The sequence below is a fragment of the Danio aesculapii genome, chromosome 6 (genome assembly GCF_903798145.1).
Source record: "Danio aesculapii chromosome 6, fDanAes4.1, whole genome shotgun sequence".
NCBI classification, from domain to species: Eukaryota; Metazoa; Chordata; class Actinopteri; order Cypriniformes; family Danionidae; genus Danio; species Danio aesculapii.
The window spans coordinates 59,363,360-59,378,407 of record NC_079440.1 but is presented as its reverse complement, the minus strand read 5'-3'; the positions used below and the strand labels follow the sequence as shown (position 1 = coordinate 59,378,407).

The window sequence follows — 15,048 nt, the reverse complement described above, 5'->3', positions numbered from 1 at the left end:
ATTTATTTTCATCTTTATTTAAAGCAACAAAAGCAGCTCAGACATATAATCATAGGATATTGCTTGCATAATGCTTTTGCAAAGGTTTAAGATAAAATTTGCAGCAAAAATATCCAATGATTTGATCATCAGTAACTATTAATAAACTCTTATTTGTATTTAACACATTTAGTTTTTAGCACATTTAGTGTTGTGAAAGCAGATTATAATATAAGGGTATCAATAATTGTTTTATGTAGCCTTATATATATATATATATATATATATATATATATATATATATATATATATATATATATATATATATATATATATATATATATATATATATATATAGTTGAAGTCAGAACTATTAGCCCCTCTTTGATTTTTTTTTTTTTATATTTCTCAAATGATGTTTAACAGAGCAAGAAAATTTTCGCAATATGTCTGATAATATATTTTCTTCTGGAGAAAGTCTTATTTGTTTTTGTATTTTTTATTTTTTATATATTTATTTCGGCTAGAATAAAAGCAGTTTTATTTTTTTTTAAAGCCATTTTAAGGTCAAAATTATTATCCCTTTGAGCTATTTTTTTGATAGACTACAGAACAAACCATCGTTATACAATAACTTGCCAAATTACCCTAACCTGCCTAGTTAACCTTATTAACCTAGTTAAGCCTTTAAATGTCACTTTAAGCTGTATAGAAGTGTCTTGAAAAATATCTAGTCAAATATTATTTACTGTCATCATGACAAAGATAAAATAAATCAGTTATTAGAAATGAGTTATTAAAACTATTATGTTTAGAAATGTGGTGAAAAAAAAAATCTCTCTATTAAACAGAAATTAGGGAAAAATAAACAGGGGGTCTAATAATTCAGGGGGGCTAATAATTCTGAATTCAACTATATATATAAAGTTAATGCATACTCATTATATTATATATATATATATATATATATATATATATATATATATACATGTGCTTTTTCATTGTATTGTCAATATTTTATTATGTTTAATATTATAATTTTAATATTTTTATTATTGATATTTAATATTTGATTTTAGAGAGTCCACAGATTCTCATGGCTAGGCCCACACGGAATCAGCGCGCACAGAAACCTGCAGATTTCCACAGATTCTGAGCCCATCATTGAATCTATTTATTAAGTTGTGTGTAAATGTTTATGAATTTATTTTTATTCATTCATTCATTTTCTTTACGGCTTGTGTGAAAAAGCATGTGTGATCCTGTGTACTTGCGTGAATCAACCATGCCTTGAGGAAACGCAACTGGTGCAATCGGTTCTCTTTATATAAAATGTCAAGGACAAAACTTAAATATAAGAAAAGAATAAAGCTTTGTGGGAAATATAGATTTTTAATTATATTTATTTATTTAAGTATATTTTTATTTTAATATTAATTAAAATATATATTTATATATATAATTTATATATAAAGTATATTTAATTTTAATTTAATTAAATTTGCCTCACAGCAAGAAGGTCGCTGGTTCAAGCCCCGGCTGGGTCAGTTGGCATTTCTGTGTGGAGTTTACATGTTCTCTCTGTGTTCTCCTCCGGGATCTCCGGTTTCCCCCACAAGTCCAAAGACATGTGGTCCAGGTGAATTGGGTTAGCTAAATTGGCCTTAGTGATGGGTTGCAGTTGGAAGGACAACCGTTGCGTAAAACATATGCTGGATAAGTTGGCGGTTCATTCCGCTGTGGTGACCCCGTTAATAAAGAGACTAAGCCGAAAAGAAATTGAATGAATAATAATATTTGAATAATAATCATTTTTAATTAAATATTTCATTTAAATAAATTACATATTATATAAATAAATATTTTGCCTCCTTTCAAATGAGTTGATAATGTAAAACAATATCTTAAACTATGGAAAATGGATATCTTAATATCTTAAAATATGCTTAATATGCTTTGCGAGATTATTTTAGCAATAGTGTGCATTAATCATTAAATTCCTATTAGCTGCCTATGTATCTGCAAGTATTTTCTTTTTTTTGTTCAGTATTTACACACATTTACTGTCTTTTACTGCTCTATTACTCGCAAAACCCTTTCACTCATATTTAATGCTTCAAATTGCATTTTATAGGTCGTGTTTAGACGAAAGCTTTGAGAATTAATGACATTTTCAGCAGTCAAGCACTGTAAATATTCATGAAACCATTTCAGTTTATCATATAAAGATTGTATTGTAGACACAGTTGTGTCGCAGGGAATATATTCATCATTAATAATTAATATAACTGAATGGCATTTCTTGATGAATGCAGATATAGATATCACTGTATTTATGAAAAAAAGAGACCTTTTGCTCTTCGTTTTATCTCGTTCTGTTCAAGAGGAAACATCTGAGATGTACATTTTAATATATCGGATCGCTTTTTTCATTGATATGTTTTGATTGCATGCATTTTAATAAAGCCTATACTAATTCATTTGCTCACCTTTGTTGAATGTCCATCTGAGCAATGAAAGAGTGTGTGTGAGTTATAACGTTGTTCTCAATAGCTGTTCATCCATCCAAAGATGCGAATTAGATTTATGTGCAAAACTAGGAAATCACAGTGATTATATCAGCGCTTCCGTCATATGAGCCAAAGAGAAGAAAATCGCCATTCCTGATAAACTGGTGCCAAATATCAGACAGAAAAAGAAGGGATACAGCTGTGGATACTCATATCAATATAGCATCATTTTTGTGACACTGAACAACAATAATTCATATTTTTACATTATGATAAGAAAATTCTAATTGAAGGGTAATTTAATAAATAATATAATTAATTATCTGTAAAAATACTGTTGTTACATTACTGTTGGGGTATGGGTTAACATTAATTAAATACAACTTAATGTGTAATTTGATAAATAATTCAAATAATTCTCATTATAACTACTGTTTTTACATGGTTGGGTTAAGGGTTGAGGTAGAGGTAAAATACAATTAAAGATAATTTAATAAATCATATATATATATCATTATAATTACTATGCAGTGGCGCAGTATGTAGTGCTGTCGCCTCACAGTAAAAAGGTCGCTGGTTCGACCCTCGGCTGGGTCAGTTGGCGTTTCTGTGTGGAGTTTGCATGTTCTCCCTGCGTTTGCTAGGGTTTCCTCTGGCTGCTCCGGTTTCCCCAACAAGTCCAAAGACATGCGGTACAGGTGAATTGGGTAGGCTAAATTGTTCATAGTATGTATGTAGTCCATGTATGTATGTGTGCGAATGAGTGTGTATGGGTTTCCCAGTGATGGGTTGCAGCTGGAAGGGCATCCGCTGCGTAAAACATGTGCTGGATAAGTTGGCGGTTCATTCCGCTGTGGCGACCCCGGATTAATAAAGGGACTAAGCTGAAAAGAAAATGAAAGAATGAAATGAATGAATCATTATAATTACTGTTTTTACATTACTTTGATTATTGACGTGATTACTTTGATTAAGCTAATCTGCGCTGATTGGACCGATGACAGTCTGTTGCGATTGGTCAACAGCGTTTAGCGCGAGACAGAACGAAATGCTCACCACGGTCTATCAACAGTATTGAAGTAGTAAGCATTTTGGTATGGTCTGTGACCCCCGGGTCGCCAACATTGATATAGGATCTGATTGCAGCGGCCGCCCGAAACACGCTTAATAGTAGTTAACTTACTTACACCACAGTACACAGTACCCAGTTCTCAACAGTGTAATTCAGACACCTCACCCCCGCACCTAACCCCCCAGTCTCCTGGAATTTTGGTGTATGTGAGCCTGATGCATGAGTGCATTAACGTAGTGTAGTTAAACACCAGCATATTGCTCTGATGGTGGCCATAGCAGCGACAAACGGCAGTGGAACACGAGCTCACAAAAATTCGTAAACAAAGCGGCACACGTGGTTTTAGACGCGATATGAGAATATAAAGAGTTAACCAGATACAGTATAAGCGGTTACAAGTAACAAAACACAATTAAATACATTATTAGCAAGCTAGCGAAACCAAAGAGGCAGCCATTTACTTACACTTGTGAAATGGAGAAAGAGACTAATCCATGAGCTGTGTACTGATAAAGTTCCTGTCGAGCTCATCTTTAAAATGTGTGTGCTGGCATTTCCATCAAGCTTTTTTTTTTTTGTATGCGATAATATATAGGTGGATGAAAACACAGCTTATGATGCATACTAGTGTCACTCCATTTGAGCTCTGTCAAAGTCTCATACATCAATAGTCTTTTCTGATCCTTCCTTTAACAAACGTCCGACGAATCCCCCATTGTAAGTGTGTAGATTGCAGAAGCACTCATCAGGAAAATGACGGATCCGAGCATGATTACTGGATTCACATATGCCAAACGAACCATGCTAACTGGTAAAACGAGACAGGATCCAAAACAAATGTCTAGGTGTGAAAGCACCCCAAAAGTATACATCTTTAAATGTACTCAAAAAGTACCCAACAATTTTGCTCAAGTAAATGTAATGCATTACTACCCTCCTCTGCTGGAGCATACAGTTGCATTCAGAATTATTAGCCCCCCTGAATTATTAGCCCCCCTGTTTATTTTTTTCCCCAATTTCTGTTTAACAGAGAGCAGATTTTTTTCAACACATTTCTAAACATAACAGTTTTAATAACTCATCTCTAATATCTGATTTCTTTTATCTTTGCCATGAAGACAGTATATAATATTTTATTAGAGGTTTTTCAAGACACTTCTGTACAGCTTAAAGTGAAATTTAAAGCCTTAACTAGGTTAATTCAACACAATCTCATGGCGATTCGTAATTTTTTGATTTAGTGGCTAATTCGTATGAATTCGTACGATCTAATTCGTACATTTTCGTACGATTTGCTCATCACCCAATGACGGTTGGGTTTAGGGGTGGGGTTAGGTGCCACGCCTCCTTTTTAAAATCGTACAATTTCGTACGACTGAACTTCGGACGAATTAGCCACTAAACTGACAAAACGTAAAATATTTACGTTTTCTCGTGAGATCAGGCTGGTTAATTAGCTTAACTAAGCAGGTTAGGGTAATTAAGCAAGGTATTGTACAACGATGGTCGAAAAAATATATATATAGAGGCTAAAAATTTTGACCTTAAAATGTGTGTATTTTTTAAAATAAACTGTTTTTATTCTAGCCGAAATAAAACAAATAAGACTTTCTCCAGAAGAAAACATATTATAGGAAATACTGTGAAAATTTCCTTGCTCTGTTAAACATCATTTGGGAAATATTTTAAAAAGAAAAAAAAACATAGGGGGGCTAATAATTCTGACTTCAACTGTATGTCAGTCAGATAAATGTTGTTTTTATGGAGTAGGAGAAGCAGCTGTGGTGTTTTTTCTTCTCTAATAAATGAGTTGCACCTCAGAAAACGAAGATGAAATGGATTTTAGAGGTGTCAGATGCTCTTTGGGAGCGCAGACAGATGCTCAAGACAGTTCTGGAGGGAATAATAATAGTGGAATGATAATAATACTGAGCCACTGTGATGACAGACTTTAGCTGAGGGGTTTTAGAAATGAGCAAAACAACATTTCGGGTGATTTACAATGTGCTGGAAATGCTGCTTTGTCCATCAATGTGTCCCATCACATACATTTTTATCTGATTATCATCTGTGAAAACCTAAATCACATGATGTTTTTAATGTGCATACTCAAACGTGTTTTTATTGTAGTTTATGCACATTTTTTCTTATATTTTTTCTTATATTTCTTAAATTTTGTCTCCACTTTGCTTCCCAATCTGCATATCCTACTCGTATACGTTTATTATGTGCATCTTTAAAATGTGTGTGCATCCTGGCATTTCCATCAAGCTTTTTTTTGTATGCGATAATATATAGGTGGATGAAAACACAGCTTATGATGCATACTCGTGTCACTCCATTTGCAACCTGTTGTTAAAACTTTTGCGCATGTATTTTCGCATGTATTTTTAACTCGCACATTTGTCAGGCTATTTTAGAAGTACAGTATAAAAAATAAACCAAAGTAAATAATAAATAAAGCTTGCACATATTGAATTCCCAACCCACTCTTCCTAGCAGGATCCGCAGCTCTATAGAATGTGTGTGTGTGTGTGTCACATTGGGGTTATAACTGTGAAGAGCTGGATCAAGGCCTGCAAACATGCTCATTTTTTTCTTCTTCCATCTTCCTCTGGAGCAATATTTGCACTTGGTAAAATACACAGAGAGCTCAAACACACTACTATTACTCTGCAGACCAGAGCCTTTGCTTCGTTCCTTATCTCAGACCTCAGCCCTTTCATGTTTTTTTGGAAATGTAGCCGAGGCAGAAAGAGCAGTACCATGGTATCGGGCGGTAATGTTGTTATTTGATGCGTGTGCCTTGCTATTTACATATCACACTCTTAAAATAAATGCATCAGAAAGGGGATTGCAAAATAATGTCATTGAATATCTGTTGTGGGGTTCATAAACAAGCTTTTGCTAGCTAAAAATGTACATTCTTGTATATTTCTGTATATACAGTTGAAGTCAGAATTATTAGCCCCCCTGAATTATTCCCCCCCCCCCCCTGTTTATATTTTACTCAAGTAAATGTAATGCAGTAAATGTAATTCATTACTACCCTCCTCTTCTGGAGCATACAGTTGCGTTCAGAATTATTAGCCCCCCTGTTTATTTTTTCCCCAAATTTCTGTTTAACTGAGAGCAGATTGTTTCAACACATTTCTAATCATAATAGTTTTAATTACTCATTTCTAATAACTGATTTATTTTATCTTTGCCATGATGACAGTAAATAATATTTGACTAGATATTCTTCAAGACACTTCTATACAGCCTAAAGTGACATTTTAAAGGACACATATTTTACCTCTTTTTTATGATGTAATATGAATATTATGGTTGTTCTGAGTGTGCCAGTTTAGGTTCAGTTTTAAACACAGTTCAGATTTTTTTATTATAATGTGTTAAAAAGTGTCATGTTGGGGGCGTGTCCACAGCTCGCTGGTTTAGGGGTGTGTTGCTTCACATGTAAATTAGTTTCGGCTTCCCGCCCAACGTAACAAGGGGGCGGGGCCATGAGCTCACCCGCTCTGTGTTTGCAACACAGACAGGCAGATTGAAAGGAGGAGGAGAGGATCAGCATTCAGTCGTACATGTACGACTCGGACACAGACCAAGCAGAGAGTACAAAATCATTTGTGTCTTTGTACAGTTTTACAGCCAACTGTGTGCTAGTTTCAAGTGCCGAGCTTGTACACAGAAACTAATAACCACGCACACTGAATTAACTTTGACTGAGGCACCGGATGCGCCGCTCGAAGCCGCGACACGGCACACCAGACACTCTCTGTAGCGTGGCAGAGACATGAAGTGTCCCGAATCGTCGCGCCACGCATTTTTGAATTCTAAACATAGGTTTCTGCAGCGGTCCGCGGCGCCCAGCCGTCGACTTGAGTGTACCCTGATAGAAACCGATGTTTAGAATTCTAAAACGCATGCTAGTTAAGATCACAGGGAGCTTCTGGGATCGCGAGAAATGCAAACGGCTGAAGTATAAGGTAGACTCAATGAGAAGTACACATGTTTGCAAACCTACCTAAAGATACAACCAATAATTCTGATTAGAGCGATAATGTGGAGAATATTGATCTTGTGTTGAGCCCAATGAGCCTTGCATCTAAAAATAGAGCTAAAGTGTTCCTTTAGTGATATCGCTTCGACTCACGCTGAAAATGGCGGACGTGAATTAACAAACTGAGGATATGATGACGCGCCTGTCAATCAATATTGGTGGGCGGGGGGACCGCTCTCCTACGTAAAGTTGCGGTCGATCTGAAAACAGCTCCAATTGGTCCACCATTTTTTGTGTTGTTAAATTGAAAAAAAAAAGCACTGGGTGTGTTTATATCACCCCAATATGACGGTCTATACACCATACATAGATTTTTTTTACCATAGGTGCCCTTTAAAGGCTTAACTAGGTTAACTAGGCAGGTTAGGGTAATTAGGCAAGTTAACCTAATCGATTTGTGTTGGGGCAACATGAATGAATTGTGTGGAATCCTGCATTTTTTACAGTGTAAAGGTGTCTGCTAAATCAATGTAATGTAATGTAAATAAATGTAATATAATGTAATGTAAATGAAACCGTCTCAGCTCATCACCCATTCATCACAACAAACAACCGGCAACAATTTTCAGCAAAAAAAAAGCAATCTTCAACAGATCCCGATCATGTCAGCACAACTGTAGGCTAACTTTCAAAAGTGTCAGCGCTGCATTAAAAAAAACGTGAGCGTAAGATTGCATTTCAGCGAGTCGAGATGCAGAAGCCATTTCCTTTCATGGGATTAGTTACTTATCTTAATTTTCCACAGGTAATAATCAGCATGAAGCTGTCCGACGGCCCTCCCCGACTCTAGTAATGCCACTAGTGAAAAACTATATAAATGCAAATGCTATTTTATTGTGTTTACACTCAAACAGGAAGGGGAAAGCGTCTCTTATTAATGCACAGCCTCGGATTCACTAAGAGGTCATTAGATCCTGGTTTATGCGTCCTGCGGTGGCTCCGGGGGACACATAAAAGAAAAACACACTTGAGAAGTTTGAGACTAACCCAATTAGACTTACATGAATTGGAAACTATTGACCAGCATCGGCTGAAGGAAAAAAGCCCAGTCAAGCCTGATGCATTAACACAAGTGCAAGATGCTTTTATATTCGTTTTGCGCACACTATTCTATTGTGCGCACTAATAAAAGAAAGCTTTGTTATTTGCGGCAGTGATTTCATGCTGGAGCTTTTTACACTAATGCATTTCCTTTTCTTTTTTTTGCAATTTAATTTTAAGACACGTTAAAGGGATAGTTCACGCAAAAAATTTACATTTACTCACTATTCAGTTCAATTCAATTCACCTTTATTTGTATAGCGCTTTTACAATGTAGATTGTGTCAAAGCAGCTTCACATAAATGATCATAGTAAATTGAAACAGTGTTTCAGTGTTGAAGTTTAGCTCAGTTGAGCTCAGTTCAGTGTGGATTAATATTCACAACAGAGAGTCCAAACACTGAAGAGCAAATCCATCTGTGCGCAGCTCTACAGGTCCCGAACCATGCAAGCCAGTGGCGACAGCGGCGAGGAAAAAACTTCACCAATTGGCGGAAAGTGAAGAATTATTTAGTTTCCCTCAAGTGGTTAAAAATGTATTCTGTTGACTGCAAAAGAAGATATTTTGAAAAATGGTGAAAACCTGTAACCATTGAAAACAAAGCCTATTGGAGTCGATGGGTATGGCTTTCCAGCATTCTTTAAAATATCTTCTTTTGGTCCTTTGTGTTCACACCATTACACCACCACCAGCCTGAACCGTATACAAGGCAGGATGTATCCATGCTGTTATGGTGTTGACATCAAATTCTGACCAGACCATCTGAATGTGGCAGCAGAAATGGAGACTCATCAGACCAGGCAACGTTTCTCCAATCGTCTATTGTCCAGTTTTGGTGAGCCTGTGTGAATTGTAGCCTCAGTTTCCTGTTCTTAGCTGACAGGAGTGGCACCCGGTGTGGTCTTCTGCTGCTGTAGCCCATCTGCCTCAAGGTTGGACGTGTTGTGTGTTCAGAGATGCTCTCCTGCAGACCTCGGTTGTAACGAGTGCTTATTTGAGTTACTGCCTTTCTGTCAGCTGGAACCAGTCTGGCCATTCTCCTCTGACCTCTGGCATCAACAAGGCATTTGCGCCCACAGAACTGCCGCTCACTGGATATTTCCTCTTTTTCAGACCATTCTCTGTAAACCCTAGAGATGGTTGTGCGTGAAAATCCCAGTAGATCAGCAGTTTCTGAAATACTCAGACCAGCCCGTCTGGCAAAAACAACCATGCCACATTCAAAGTAACTTAAATCACCTTTCCTCCCCATTCTGATGTTCGGTTTGAACTGCAGCAGATCGTCTTGACCATGTCTATATGCCTGAATGCATTGAGTTGCCGCCATGTGGTTGGCTGATTAGAAATTTGCATTAACGAGCAGTTGGACAGGTGTACCTAATAAAGTGGCCGGTTAGTGTAAGCCTGTAAAATAACAGAAAATTTACTAGGCAATTTTATTGCAAGGTTTTTGTAGAGAAATATACAACATCAATCCAGACAATATAGCACTTTACACTATTAAAAATGACTACAAAAGTCCCTTCAAGGTTAAAAGTAGTTGGATCCCATAATGCAATTCAAAAGCATAAATAAATGAGGAAAATCCCAAATAAAAACACGAATCACAAGATATGTAAAGCTGCAAATTTACTGATATTTTAAAACAAAATCAAACATGAAAGATCACTTGGAAACAGCACTGAAATAGCAAAATCTGTGAAGAACCACGATCTTCTGCGTTTTCAGATGTTTGCTTCTGTTGAGGAATTGCACGGCGCTAGCGAACGGCTCTCGTGCAGATACCGATCGGGGCGTTTGGCTTGGCTTTAATGATTAAACATTGTCCTTTTCTGTAAGCCCTCATGGGACGTGGCTTTTGTGACAGAAGACAAACAGCACTCTGACACTCGCCGTTAATTAAGCTCATTAGCATATGCGTGTTGAGTGTGTGCGGACAGTGCGGTGACAGGCCCTCGTGAGCGACTGCACAATGACCTTTACTGGACACCAGCAGCTGTCAGCAATTAACCTGCTAGCACACACACACACACACACACACACACACTGCTCGTCCTTCACACACACTTCTACAGCTCACATACACTTGCAGACATTCAGTCAAGTATGCATTCGTTCATACAGAAGCTGTTTCAAGTGTGTGTGATGAAAATAATGCTGTGATGTAAAACATACTCTCTTTGGACGATCAGTGTGTGTATGTTTTTTTATATCTTATAAGGGATGACAGGGTGGCGCAGTGGTTAGCACTGTCACCTCACAGCAAGAAGGTTGCTGGTTTGAGCCTCGGCTAGGTCAGTGTGCATTTCTGTGTGGAGTTTGCATGTTCTCTCCGTGTTGGTGTGGGTGTTATCCGGGTGCTCCGGTTGCAACCACAGTCCAAACCAGCCTGATCTCACGAGAAAACGAAAGTATTTTACGTTTTGTCAGTTTAGTGGCTAATTCGTACGAATTCGTAAGAGTTCAGTGTACCAAAGTGTATGATTTTAAAAAGGAGCCGTGGCACCTAACCTATGGAGTTAGATTTGTATCTTTATTATTCAATCAAAAATATTTAGTTTTAAAGAAAAATTAATTAAATGAATTAAAAATCTAAGATTTCAAATAAAAAAAAACATGTTTAATTAAAAAACTGAATGAAGATGACAGCTTTTGTGTTCAAAAGATAATTTAGGAAGACTGTAAAATTTGTGGACCAATCGATTTCATTCACAATGAATTAATCTGGTGATAACTGCACAAAATTGCAAGTTTATTTTTTGCAGTGTGCATTTTTTTTAATAAATGTTTTTTTTTATTATTTGAAACCTTTATTTTTTAATTGCATTGTACCTCATTTTGGTCAAAAACTTCATATGTTTGTTTGAATAATAAAGAGACAAAATTAACCTCAGCATACATGGTTCAAAACTTTTCAACTCACAAGCAAAACATTTCAACCCGCAAGCAAATTTCTAGATGTGTTAATTATGACAGCAGAACAGAGAACAAAACGAGTGTGCAATGAAAATTGTGGTAACTGCATAACAGGACAATAGTTTATTTTTTGCAATCCAAAATATTTTATTATCATTGAGACATAAGTTTTTTAAGTAAACGTGTTTTTTATTTGAAATCTTAAATTTTTTTTATTTACTACGTTCTTATTTTTTCTTTAAAACTAAATATTTTTGATTGAATAATAAAGAAACAAATCTAACTCCATACTAACCCCACTCCTAAACCCAACCGTCATTGGGGGATGAGCAAATCGTACTAAATTGTACGAATTAGATCCTACGAATTCATACGAATTAGCCACTAAATAAAAAAGTTACGAATTGCCGTGAGATTGTGTTGGTCTAAACACATGCGCTGTAGGGGAATTGATGAACTAAATTGGCTGTAGTGTAGGAGTGTGAATGCAAGAGTATATGGGTGTTTCCCAGTGTTGGGTTGCAGCTAGAAAGGCCTCCGCTGCGTAAAAAACAAATTCTGGATAAGTTGACGGTTCATTCCGCTGCGGCGACCTCTGCTTAAACTAAGTCGAAAAGAAAATGACTGAATGAATAATTGTCTGATTAGGGTGGTACGGTGGCTCAGTGGTTACCTCACAGCAAGAAGGCTGCTGGTTCGAGTCCCGGCTGGGTCAGTTGGCATTTCTGTGTGGAGTTTGCATGTTCTCCCTGTGTTGGTGTGGGTTTCCTCCGGGTGCTCTGGTTTCCCTCACAGTCCAAACACATGCTCTATCGGGGAATTGAATTAACTGATTGGTCTGCAGTGTATGAGTGTGTGTGTGAATGAGTGTGTATGGTTGTTTCCCAGTACTGGGTTGCAGCTGGAAGACCATCCGCTATGTAAAACATATGCTGAAATAGTTGGCAGTTCATTCTACGGTGGCGACCCCTGAAATAAGAGACTAAGCTGAAGGAAAATGAATGAACGATAGTGTTTCTCCCAGTGAAACTCTGACGTCTTATTTGCATTGATTTTCCTTGTTAGATCAGGACAGAGGTGTTCAATCACAATGATCTGCTGTGAAAACAAACATCTCTGTCGAGTTTCCTCCAAAACTCTGCTTTTAACTTGCACTGACAAACAAAGAGAAGAAAAAAAAAAAAAAAAACAGCACAGGTTTGGAAAGACAACTCTCCTTTAAACTGTGTCTTATCTCCTCCTGTCTCTCCATGCGTTTCCCCCTCAGGAATAAGGTCCATTAAACTTTATAGGCTTCAGGCTTTGCTTTAGTTAAAACGTGTGACTAAATGTAAATATGTGCTTTGTATCGGGAGCCAGAGGGCTGTTGAGGCGAACACAATTGGCTCGGAAAAAAAAAACTGTGAATAAATTGAGTAAAAGAATCGCTAAATGCTGTGGAAAGCATAAGACTTGGAGGTAATGAGCTGCACTATTTTTCCCATGCAGTAAAACACTGGATCTAATGTAAAGGTGATTTACTGCAGTTAAACGCTGGATCTAATGTAAAGGTGATGTGTGTTTACTGCAGTTAAACGCTGGATCTAATGTGTGTGTGTGTTGTGTGTTTTCTGCAGGTACGTCGGTGATGAAGGTTATGGCGTCAGATGCAGATGATCCCACTTATGGAAGCAGCGCTCGGATAGTTTACAGTGTTCTGGAAGGGGAACGATTCTTCACCGTCGACAGACAAACCGGTAAGAATATTAATGTACAGTTGAGGGCAAAATTATTAGAAACCCTTTTCACATTTCTGCATTTCTAAGCTGCAGAAGTCGTCATTGTTGGTAAACTTAGAGCACAGTAAATGGGAGAGTACAACAAATCATTCTTTACCAGTACTTTATTTTATTTTATTTTATTTTATTTTATTTTATTTTATTTTATTTTATTTTATTTTATTTTATTTTATTTTATTTTATTTTATTTTATTTTGTTTTGTTTTGTTTTGTTATAATCATTATTTTATTCATTATTTTGGTTATTTAGGTTATCTTTTATTTTATTAATATTAATAATATTAATATGTTAATACTTTTATTAATAAATTTATTTATTAGTTAATATTGTTTTTATTATTTTATTTTATTTTATTTTATTCATTGAGTTATTTATTTAAGTTATTATTGTTATTTTAATTTTATTTAATATTATTTTATTTTATTTTATTTTATTCAGTATTTTAGTAATTTATTTATTTAAGTTGTAATTATTTTAATTTTATTTATCATTATTTAAATTTTATTTATTTATAAATTTATAGTATTTATTTTATTTTATTTATTTTATTTATTATTTTATTTCATTTTATTCATTATTATGATTATTCATTTAAGTTATTATTATTTTATTTTTTTTATTATTTTATTTTATTCATTATTTATTTTATTTTACTTATTATTTTTTATTATTTAAGGTGTTCATTTAGGTTATTATTATTGAAATTTTGTTTATTATTATTTACTTTTATTTTATTCGTTATTTTATTTATTTATTTAAGTTTTATTTATTTAAGTTATTTATATTTTAATTTTATTTGCTATTAGTATTATTTTATATGATTTAATTATATTCTTTTTTATTTAATTTTATTTAATTATATTCATTATTTTTTTCATTTTTTTAAGTTTTTATTATTATTTAAATTTTATGATTATGATTTTTAATTCTTTATTTTATTTATTTATTTATGTTATTATTATTTAAAATGTATTATTATTATTATTATTATTATTATTATTATTGTTGTTGTTATTATTATTATTATTATTATTATTATTATTATTATTATTATTATTATTATTATTATTTTAGCCAATCTAAAATGAAAATAAAATAAATATGAAGCAAAATATAATAGGACACACTGTACTGTGAAATTCTTTCCCTTATTACCATCAAACAACACTTCATTAAAATTTCACAGCATGGCTAATGATTTTGTCTTCAGCTGTATACAGTCAGATATTTGTATAAACTTGGTTTATTGGTTTAAGTTTAGAGAAGTCACTACAAAACTGGAACGTATCTAACAAAATCTTTTAACAAAAAATGAGACAATAATTTAAATAATGGGGCAGCACAGGGGCTCAGTGGTTAGCAATGTGGCCTTACAGCAAGAAGGTTGCTGGTTCGAGTCCCGGCTGGGCCAGTTGGCGTATCTCTGTGTAGTTTGCATGTTCTCCCCATATTGGCGTGGGTTTCCTCCGGGTGCTCCGCTTTCCCCCATAGTCCAAACACATTCACTATAGGGGAATTGATTAACTAAATTGGGTGTAGTGGATGAGTGTGTGTGTGTGTGTGTGTGTGTGTGTGTGGGTGGGTGAATGAGTGTGCTTGGGTGTTTCCCAATATTGGGTTGCAGCTGGAAGAGCATCCACTGTGTAAAACCTATGCTGGAATAGTTGGTGGTTCATTCCGCTGTGGC

The 15,048-nt window shown here is 35.2% G+C and overlaps 1 protein-coding gene across 1 annotated transcript in view; it reads left to right on the top strand.

Moving 5' to 3' along the window:
• The window catches only part of LOC130231272 (cadherin-22), a 326,609-nt gene that overhangs the window by 297,665 nt on the left and 13,896 nt on the right, over window positions 1–15,048 (top strand). The window contains exon 5 of the mRNA XM_056460760.1: window positions 13,199–13,318. Coding sequence (XP_056316735.1) covers window positions 13,199–13,318 — 120 coding nt within the window. The remainder of the gene's footprint in view (window positions 1–13,198; window positions 13,319–15,048) is intronic.